Below are 11,688 nucleotides of genomic sequence, written 5' to 3' on the forward strand. Positions count from 1 at the left end.
CATCCCATATCTTAAGATGTACAAACAGGTGACAATAGAAGCAGAAAAAATACATCAAATACATTAAAAAAAATGTTACTGACACAAAAGTTACCTGAATGTTGATGTATACATTGTATTAGAGTTTTTCGCCTCCACATACTGTTTTAGGACCTATGTTAGCACAGATGATTAATCATAACATTTCATTTTATGCAAGTACATGCTCCCAATTTTCAAACCATGTAATTATTCATGCAACTGAAAATGACATCGCTTATTGGGATGATAAGGGGTTTAATACTAGAATACAATATCCTAGTATGAATATGGGATTTCTGGGGGGGGGGGGGGGGGGGGGGGGGGGGTTAACATGCCTAAAGCATAATTGACAAATCCAGGAAAATATCAAAAGAGTACACAAAATATCAGATTCAAATTATCAAATATGTAAATCTCTTTGTAAATTAGGTTTATGGTGATTGATTAATATTGACTAAATTGAGGATCGATGCATGGCTCAATTTTTGCCCAGCTATATTTAGCTGATTTTTACTGGAAATTCAGTCAATCAGTTAAACTATCTCATGTGTTTGAGTGAAGTTTGATACAAATTGGAAAAGTTTGAACTTAGTTTAGGCATACCTGGATCTAGAAATCTAGTTATAGATCTAATTAAAGAACTTAAAATCACATTTAAATCGCAAATCTATAGGATCAATCTTTGGAAACTTCTTTCAAAACAGATATACATGAAAAAATAAAAATCTCAAACAATGGCATTTAGAAAAGAAATTGAACTACCGGTAATCATTTTTGACAAATTGGATTGTTTTCTGCAACCAAAGGCCCTTATTGACCACTGCCACCAGTGACAACTTCAAAGGATCAACATCCACATCATAATGATTACCTATTACAGTTTAGAAACTACCAGACAGAATTGATCATATCATTATCAATTTAGGGAATAACCAATAAAAAAAGGACTAACATATTGTAGAGACACCATGTAACTTTTACAGATAACAATTTGCCAATTATTTCAGTTTTGGTTTTAGGCCATAGAAATATAATGCTTTGTTTGCTAAGAAAACTTCAAATGCAGAGTTATAAATAAAACAAATATTTTGATATGGACAACTTAGTTGTTCCCCTGCTTTAAAATACTTCTACATGAAGATTATTGGCAAGTTTACGTAAGTCTTGGCCCTACTTCATCAGGCAATACAGAGACGTCAGAGCCCCCACCCCTTACCCCTTCTATTATTAAGAACATTATCGTAAGCAATCTACAATTAAAATCATAAAAACAGTATGCCTTTTAAAAGAATACATGCAACTTTACCTGCTGATTTGATATCATATTAATCCTTTATTAGTCTTCATAATTTGAACACTTTTCACGTGTATTATTTATTTATGCTATTAATAATAAATAGGAAATGAACCTTATGTATGTAATGTTATGAAGTAGATTTTATAGTATGGGGGAAGTATTACAATCGTACTTTTAGGTCATAAATGTAACTAAGGGTCATAAAGCAGCAATAAACAGGGGTATATATAAAAGGTAATTGTCTTCATATGGAGGATATTGATCTGTCTAAAAACATGACAGCTATTTTTAGTCCTGATCAAAGATTGTTTGCTTGTTTATCAGAAAGGTGATATGGGATTGTTGTCAAGCTTGGAAGAATACAAATCAGGGGCAAAGCAAAGAAGACCCCTAAAACATTAGAGATGGGGTCAAGTGCCAGTGAAGGAGTAAGCATCAATTGTGTACCTTCTCATGATCAGGCAAAAAGAACAAGCAAAATACTACAGTATAATTAATTCAAATATTCACTATAACAAATTAGGAAAAATATGATAATAGAGCATGGGCCACAATGGGTTCTCCTTAGATCTACTGACAAAAGCTTCTCCTTAGATCTACTGATTCCACTCATAGACCTAAAGCAAACCCTTTATGTCTATGTTCCACTACAGCTTAATTTTTGCACAAAAATACAGTGTACATCAAGATATCCATTGTACATGTATTACAATTTTTAAAGGTAAAACAAATCAATAAAGTTCTGCACTGTCCTAATATTTCACTAAAATATACTGAAACATTTGCATTTCTCTCCTTGAGTTCCTCAAAATATTACAGGATACCTGCATTATATTCATTGTGACTGAGTTCTGCATTCCGTCGGGCCATCCTTAAAAAATTGTTTTTTTGCGGTAACGCGACCGACTCACCAAAATCCACCCTACTGGATTTTTTTTATGGGTTCAAAAAAAAATTTTTTTTACATGTCTATTTTCTAATGTTATCCTATTGACATTTTTTTACGTCCCCATTGCACCTGTAGACGCCGTTTTTTAAAAAAGAACTGATGTGTTCTGATATTTGAACAATAAAAGATTGGATTCATTAAGAATGCCTTAATTTTCTTGTTTGATTATTAACTTAAAGTGAAATCTAAGACATAGTTAATACCTCTATCTAATCGAAATTTAATTCTGACTTTTTGTCTCAAAAAAAAAAAAAAAATAAGCCTACCTACCTACCCACACCTTAAATGATGAGGCGCGTTACCGCAAAAAAAAATTTTTTTAAGGATGGCCTCGGGTACAAAAGCCATGATAAGGCCTATATAGCTTTCCAACAGAAAACAGAGCTCTAGATGCTAATAATGTATTTAGAAATTTAATTATAGAAATACTAATACTCTTAAGTCTATACTCACGGAAAAACCTGCTCTGCCTCAACAATGAACAAGCTCAATGGCTCAATGAAACCCTTCGCTGGACAGTGATATTAACAACATTCCTGTAAGATACGCTGGACGACAGGACTAATTCTTCATGAATTGTAAACAGGGCGACCCAGTGCTTTCTCGTGCAAGTCTTCATCGACACCGTCAGTGGTCATAAAACGTCGGACGTCCATGTTGATATTAATAAACCAGACCAAATAGCCACGGAGCCAAGTATAGTCAAATTTACTGTCATCCTTGTCTCCATGCCTTTGGGCAGTGAGTCGACTCCAAATCTCTTTAAAGCTGTGTAACATTACATTTTCACCTTCGTTGAGAAATAACCGAGTTTTGTACGGACATCGGACTTGTTGTTTGAAATAGGAACATGGCTGTGAAATTGTTTATTTTTCTTTGATCTAATTTCAAGATCAAATACTCTCCAAAACAAAACAACAACTTTTTTTCAGATATGATAGGGCGAAAATAACACGGGACGAAAATAACTCTGTAAACAGTAGTTCAAATCAATTTTTATCTAGGGGAATATGTGGTTAATGTGGGGAAATCTCACTTTATAACTATTACACAGTGTAGGATCCCCGTGGAAAATTTAATCTGATGGGGGATTTCCGTAAGAGATATTTCAGAGCTATTTTTCGTTAGGGGGAACAAAAAATGGCTCTAAAATATCCTGTATCGGAATTTCAACAACCTCGTTGAACGTAAGCCTTCTCCGTTTATGTAACTATCCTCCTTGGCCCCTTACCCTACCATGAATTTCCAAGGGTTCGTGTTTATTTCCTTTTCACATACATGTGTGTTTGTATTGTTTAAAGATTCTTTGAGATCGATCATTGTTTGTTTCTGTCACCCTTTTCATTCTCCTGGAAATAACTATAATATACATGAAGATAATTCAATATGACCTCTCAAACTTATGCACTGTATATTTCTCAACACCAGAAAGATTCCAATCGTCTTATTTCTGCTAAAGATGCCAACCAATATAAGGTAACAACCATCTTTTCCTCCACACCCAACGGCTCTTCTATACAGTCTTTACCACCGCGACCAAAGCATTTTTCATTGAACAATGATTTTAATAAATTTTCCTTCTTCGTGTGGAAATTCTTATACCATTCTTTCTCCTAAAAGTCATTAAGAATCTTTGTAATACATGAATATCTTTGCATTTTTTTACGATATCAACTTATAGTTTGTCGAGTTTGTATTCGTGAGATAGATTTTTCGCATGAATACGAAATCAAAATACATGTATGACAGCTCAATGTTCCTACAGTTATTTGGCCAGTTCCGAATAAGAAACCGATTCGACGGCGCTACAAATATATTAGGAATTATTTTCAAAATCTAAGTGTTTTGTCAAGGTAGTTCGATGACTTATGGAATTAAATATTGTTTCATAAAAGTTCAGCCTTCCCTCAAAAAAATTTATTTCGCAAGTTACCATAGGTGTCCATTTTACCAGTTACGAATAAGCCGACGGGTTCCGGATACCCTAGAGATTCTTATTCAATTCAACCCTAAATTTAAAAATATACGTCCCAGACGTTATCCATTGGCATGCCTAAGAAAAGTTAAATTAATTGCTTACCAATAAATTATTTGTATTTCTAAAGGTTGAAGAGAAACTAGAGGTACTGTGGGCACTGAACTCATTTTAATGATACCCCACGCCTTATTTATGAATATTTAGGACAAAGTCCATGTTTTACTCTGGGAGACCCGAAATAAATGTAAGATTAAAAAGTAAAATAAAAGGTCACAATGTCACAATGCAATAAAGAATATGTGAAAGTATCATTAAATCTTATTCAGTGGTATAGGAGGAATTGCGGACAGGAGTTGGATATACCTTTCAATATTACAAAGAATGGCAGTATCTATGTTTTTCTCAGGGAGCCCAAATTATGTACCAGATCCAAAAATAAAATAGGTGCACTTTGGCATTGTTAAACAAAGATTCTGTGAAAGACTCATTAAACTCTGTGAAGCCTCATTACACTTCATTCAGTGGTAGAAGAGGGGTTGCAGATAAGAAATGGAAACCCCAGAGCATATCAGACGGACGGACGTACAGCTAGACGGACGGACGGATGGATGGACAAACATCCCATTACTATATACCGTTTTTTTTTCCTGTTTTTTCAAGCAGGGGTAGAATAAGTCACGTTTACAATGAAGAAAACATCGAAGAGTGAATTTATAATAGTGTTTAAAATGGGTATTCGGAACTGGTAAAATAAGAGCACGAAAATATTTCGATATCTTCCAGTGTTCTAAATATTTATTTTTGACAAGTTTTTAGTATATGTTAGAGTACATATCAAACTTACTTTTGATACCTAGAACGTTGTTTTATGTGAAAAATTTATGCATCTACAGAGGTTTTTCTGCAGACTTCCGCGTCGCGGTGATCCAGATTTGTTGCATTGTAAAAGTATGTCGACTGTTTCAAGTACGATAACGAAACCAAACTGAGGGCAAAAAATCAAAACTTCACGTAATTCAAACACTCATGAATAAGCCTTCTTACCATAGAAATCAATTTATCTTTACACCGTTGAATTTATTAATTATCAGTCCTTAAATTACTAATTATTCGGAACTGGCCAAAATCCGGAACTGGCCAAACGACTGTATGCATATAGGAACTATCTCCAACAAAATAAATTTGTCTCATTGCCATATAGTATATACATGTGGTTTACTATGGTAACGTGTGTGTCAAAGTGAAAGACGTTGGCTGTATTTTTTCCTTCCTGACCAAAACATGCTCAAGATAAGATTTTTAAAAAATCACGAAACCAGAACTGGTCCAGTTCCTAAAGTTTATTTTTTTTTTTAAAAAGTAAGGCTCATTTTTTGAAATGATATTCATGGCTTTGTTTGAGTTTCATGTTTATAACTCGGCACTTATTCAGAAAAGTTTCCTTCCTGAAAAATAAATCAGTTCCTTAGCTTACTGATTCCACTTTAAAGATTGAATGTTTGTGGTCAAAAATGGGGGGGGGGGGTTCAGCCCCAAACCCCCAACCCCTGATACTGCGTGCATGCTCCACAATTAAGATTTAACATCTAAATATTAAGAAAAGTGGACTTAAAATTTCGAAACCAGTATGTATCCGACTTGAAATTGTACATGTCAGACTTTCACCGAATCTTACGATGGTGTTGTTAACACCTATTGAATCTTTGTATTACAGGATATCAAAAGGAGAGGATATATTAGACTGCATTTGTGAAGATGAGGAGATTTATATGGTTTGCAGTAAGACTGCAGAGTATGTGAAGAAAAGTATTCAAAGAGGAAAAACAGCTGCATTGTAGGGACAATACCTCGAAATGGTAGAGATTTTGAAAGCTTTTATGAAGGCAGAGCGGACTGGGAATCGGCAGTTCCATTTAGCAACTGTTGCTAGAATGCTCCCATTTCTAACTGCTGCAGGACAAAATTTGTATACAAAGTAACCATTTGTCTACCTTACGGATATGCAAACCCTCCCTAAGAAACATGCTGATGTTTATCAAAAATTCTTGGACGGACATCATACTTTGCGTCGAACAGATTGCAATTGGACAGGACTTTCCTCGGACCTCGTTATTGAGCAAGTTCTAATGAGAAGCATCAAGTCTTCCGGGGGCTTAACAAGAGGAGAGGGATGACAAAAACCCAACGTTTACAATGGATTCTATCAATGCCAGCTTGTGCAGGAGCCAGTAATGTAATGAACAAAGTAAATTATTCTGGATTTGTGACAAGTGAGCAACACAAAGAGGCAGATGATACAGGAATGAAAAGAGACAGGGAAGACATTTTGACAACGGTTTCCTTTCTTCAGGAAACAGACACCTTTGAAAGCAGTTCTGCACTCCGAAAAATTGAAACAGGGGTAACGACAGACAAAAATGTGAAGGTAGATCAGACCAAAACCATTGGACAGGCCATTATTGATTCAATGATTAGAGAATCTATACTCAGATACTCATTCAAAAGATCCAAACAAGTTGTTCTCATGAACACAAAAAACTTTATTAAAGTTGACATTGAGCCTGTGCAGATTGATCCCCAGTTACTTTTTAAAAGTTTAGCATCAGCAGCAAACAACATGGGGGAATATCTTGCAAATGTTCTTTCATATGAGCTATCTAGTGTACCACCATTACTCTTTGACTCCAAAGGATTAATGAGAGAGTCCCACAAATCAGCACTTTCGGAGTACATCGGGAACCTGGGAGACTGTCAAGCTGTTGGCATTACGGAAAATTTGACGCATGTTGTTGATGGTGGTAATCTATTGCATCGAGTTCCATGGATGAAGGGAGAGAGACTTGATCAAATTTGCTCTCGGTATTTTGAGTATTTGCAAAAAAGGTACCAAAATGTCGTCATCATTTTTTATGGTTTACACTTGCCAACCAAGTACCAAGGACATGGCGCATCTGACAAGATCTAAAGAATACATGCAACAGAAGTTTTCTTTGATTTGCAAACTCCATTTAAGTCTCGCAAAGGTGTATTCCACACACACACACACACACACACACACACACACACACACACAAAACGATTTATTAATCTTCTTGGGATATGCTGGAGAAATCTGGATGTGATGTCTTGTATGCAGAAGGTGATGTCTACCTTAAAATAGTCCAGACAGCAATCTCATTATCTTCTTAAAAAGACGTCATAGTAATTGGATCAGACACTGATATATTGATTCTCCTGACACATTTTTATGGCTCAGGACTTCATGATATGTATTTCGGAGATGATTTCAAAATAGACATAAAGTGCAAAGTAAGGGATATAAGGAAGATAAGAAATATCATAGTTGATGATGCAGCTCTTTTTCTTCCTGCCATACATGCACTAACTGGATGCGACACTCCTTCCAGGATGTTCGCCATAGGAAAAGCTGTTGCATTTAAGAAACTAAAAGTTTCTGATCATTACAAAAAAAAAATTCTTAGAATTTTCTCGTGCATTACATCCAGTAAAGAACAAGTTCTTGATGCAGCTGGACCTGAAGCTGTCTCTTGTCTTTCCGGAGGCCCTCCTAAATAATGAAGGGTTGGATATTCTGCGATACAGGAAATTTGGAACAAAACTTGAAGCTGGACCTATTGCAATTCGGAGTCAAAACTTACCACCAACACCAGATGCTGCATCTTTCCATATAATGAGAGCATTTCATCAAACGCATTATTGATTGGTAGGGACAAATTTACCTGAAACGGAATGGGGGTGGTACCTGTCATCTGAAAGCCTTTATCCAATCAAAACTAGCAAAGCCCCAGCTCCTGCAACTCTCATACACGAAAACATCTAAACGGTAGATACAACCTTTGTTTTTCCGGCACTTATATTGTGCAGTCTTTTCTTGTAGTTTAATTGTCATATCTTAGCTAAATACTCATAATTTCTATGTCTTTCTCTGTGTGCTACAGATATCATAAAAGAAGCACATTATAGTTTGACTCATTGTGTTACTTTAAATGACTGGACTAAGAAGGTCCGAAAAACTGTCCGACTTTTGCTGCCTCCCCCCAAAATAATATCCATCTCGTTCAAACGAAATAATTTTCTCATTATTTATGGCGTGCCAAACGTTGCATTTCCATTTGTATTGTATGGTTTTTCATTTGTATTCTGTAACTTTTATTTGTATTGTAATAATTTTTATTTGTACTCTTTGAATACTATTCTATAACTTTCCATTTGTATTGTATTACCGGGTATTTTTATTTGTACATGTATTCTGTAATTTTCCATTTGTATTCAATAAGTTTTCATTTGTATTGTATATTTTTTATTTATATTCTATATAATTTTCCATTTGTATTCTATAAATTTTTCATTTTTATTGCATAATTTTTATTTGTATTGTATGATTCAACGAGTTAGTCATCTTGTTTCAATGAGTTTGTTCTCTCGTCATAGGAAGATAATTATTTCGATAAAATAAGCTTATTGAAAATGATTTCAACCTTTGTGTTCAGAGCGTTCCTTTGCATTTCTCGAAGTATATCTTCCTTTTTAGTTATGGATGGTCATTAATCACCACTGCCATGTCCTCCCATTGGCGACTATCGAGGTTGAAAATGGTTCATTGATTTTCTTGGTCTTAATGATCGAATTATGATTATTTTGATTCTTCTCGAAAATAATCGGATATATCCCGATTCACCAACACACAAATTGACAGGACAAATTACCTAGAATTTTGTAGTTGCGGTCTATCTGTATCAGGGTTGTGCTGACAGAGAAGACATCTTCTATCAGAACAATTTAAAAGCTCTCCCTATAGGTAAAGGTTTGTCTAATCTGGTTCTTACTAGCATATCCTATAATTTAGTCTCCAGTAGGCAGTCAATGAATCTTCCTCAATTACCTCTGTCATTCATCTGATGAAATAAAATTGGCAGGTTCTTTCTAAGAACACCGTTTAAGAACAGGCTGGTATGTGGTTACCAGTGAAACCCTGCTACTATTGACTATCTCTCTTTGGTCCAAAATGTAAGGCCCGTAGGTATATACCAGTATATCCTTAAATGCGTGTGGGGAATGAAAGCCTGTCGGCTTGAGATACAAGTGTGAATCGGTAGGTTTCGTCTGGAGGCGGAAACTTGAAACTTACAGACCAAAGAGAGAAGATCAGCAGTCACTATAAAGTATACGTGTCAACATGGAAAGAAGGCATTTCATAATAAACACTCTTTATTTGAACACTATCAGGGGAAAACCCCAGAGGCTTTGAAAATCAACAATTTTTGTCATTCACAATACTTAGTGCAGCCACTGAAGCAACGCTTGCCTTTGACCCATTCCATGATAGGGCTGACGTCACAATGGTTAGGATCTGTGTTGATGCAGTCTTCTAGATTGAAATTCTTCACTGCGCATGGATTCATGCAATTCTTTCCTGTAAGTGAAAACAAAAGTATTAAACATATTGTAATAGTATACCGGTAAAAGATATGTATGGTTGGCTTGGGAATCGAACCCGGGACTTCTGCATCATGTTGTAGTCATGTTTATCATGGACCCATGATATGGGTATATCATTGGCTGTACATGGCGGTGCACTTTTATGTTGTTAAATTTAGTGCATTTTCCGGTAGTTATAGTCAAAAATGTCCCTGACTCCCAGCCCTCGTGAATGTTCAATTGGTTATAGGTGACATTTATTTTTTTTGTTTTGAGCTCATTTATTGTAACCATCAGCTAGGCAAATCAGAGACAATAAAACGTATTAAAACATTGGTTTTTTAAGAAAAATATTTCAACACCTATTCTTAATTAATGTGTAAAAGAAATCGGATGGTTTAATGCAGTAAGAAACGTTTATAACGAACTTCAATTCATAATATATTTTAATGCCATGGGAAATGGAAATCACTTTGCTTTGTCAAAACATTAAAAGCTGGTTCGATATAAGTGTGTTTTACTGTATACTGATCTACAAGTAATTTAAAATTCCCCGTTTGAGGTGTAACTTTCGAGAGGTTCTTCGTAAATTAATACTGAGTATACCATAGACTGTTTTACTATTTCGTCTATTCAAATTGTTTTAATGAATAGCGATTACAACAAAACAGATAAATAAACAATAAAATCACTAGAAATCATTGAAAATGTCAAAGTGAGATAAGATAAAATGTCTTACTAGAGCACTTTCTGACACATCCACGGAAACACCCGAAGCCGTACGGGTCGATGACGTAGCTAGGCTCCACCACACAACAAGGGGCGGTGTTCCAGCAGGCCACCAAATCCTGCTGTTTTACTGGAGGACACGCTTCATCTGACATTTATAAATGACAAATAGCATCTATTTAAGGACAGAGAAAATGGGCAAATCCTGGATTTTGCAAAGAAGGACATAATGAGCATCGATTGGACACGATCATATTTGTTTGTGGTATTATCATAAAACTGTTATTAACTAGTGCTAATTGTAACGGGGACCGTTACAGATGTTCCCCAAACGCTCCCCAACTCCCTTTTGGTGCCATATTCCCTGTAAGCTTCATTAAATAAGACCAACTTTATGCATTTGAGACTTTAACAACGTTTACCCAGAAGTGTACCAAGTTCATTCAAATTTTAGCATTGCACGCATGTGAATGCATATGCGTAATGACCATATCATCTTGTCTACACAATCTATATACTTTTATATACTAAATATGAAAGTATTTAATCCAAAAGTATTAAAAAATACGCTCATTCAAGTGTAGTTTTTATTTTACTCATTTCACGTGCACGCACGTGCATACATGAGCACGGTACCATACCTTCTTGTAGAAGTCCATTAGATCTATCTATATGTTCTAAATCCCACCCCGTTTGTTTGAAAACAAAAAGTTTTAAAGTTTAAGCCAATCAGATTGCAGCGCACGTATACACACTTGTATGCATGTGCATGATGACCATACCTTATTATAGAAGTCCACTATATCTATCTATGTTCTAAATCCCATCCTGTTTGGTGAAAACCAAGGGAGTTATAGCTATTTAAAGTTTAAGCCAATCAGATTGCAGCGCACGTGCATGCACGTGTTTTCACGATAATTGCTATATATCATGTTGTAGGATATCCTAATGCATGGCTATGTTCAAAATTTCAAAGGATTTTGTCAAAAAACTAGAAAGATATTGATACTTTAGTTTCAGCCAATCAGAGGGAAGCGCACGTGCATGCGCGTGAAATCTTGCTATTTTGACCATGTCATAATGTCTATGCTACCTATATATCCTTATATTATGGGTTTCAAAGCATTTCATCAAAAATGTAAAAAGTTACGCCTATATCAAATAAATCGGTCATTTCACGTGTTGCATGTGCACGCTCTTGCAAGCACGTGCGCGCAAAATGACCTTCGTTCCGCAAATCTACATATTAACATGCCTACTGACCCTAAAAAGATT

At 35.4% G+C, this 11,688-nt stretch overlaps 1 protein-coding gene across 1 annotated transcript; it reads right to left on the reverse strand.

Annotated features, from left to right (window-relative positions):
* Positions 1-9,456: 9,456 nt before the first annotated feature.
* LOC134257208 (uncharacterized) lies at positions 9,457-10,568 on the reverse strand. The gene is made up of 2 exons (XM_062739851.1): positions 10,424-10,568; positions 9,457-9,679 (listed from the first exon to the last, which is right to left on the reverse strand). The coding sequence occupies exons 1-2, from the start codon at positions 10,566-10,568 to the stop codon at positions 9,531-9,533; spliced, it is 294 nt and encodes a 97-aa protein (XP_062595835.1). The 3' UTR covers positions 9,457-9,530.
* Between the last annotated feature and the right edge of the window lie 1,120 nt (positions 10,569-11,688).

Source organism: Saccostrea cucullata, unplaced genomic scaffold (genome assembly GCF_032062105.1).
Source record: "Saccostrea cucullata isolate Sc308-1 unplaced genomic scaffold, CSIRO_AGI_Scuc_v1 ctg1046, whole genome shotgun sequence".
NCBI lineage: Eukaryota > Metazoa > Mollusca > Bivalvia > Ostreida > Ostreidae > Saccostrea > Saccostrea cuccullata.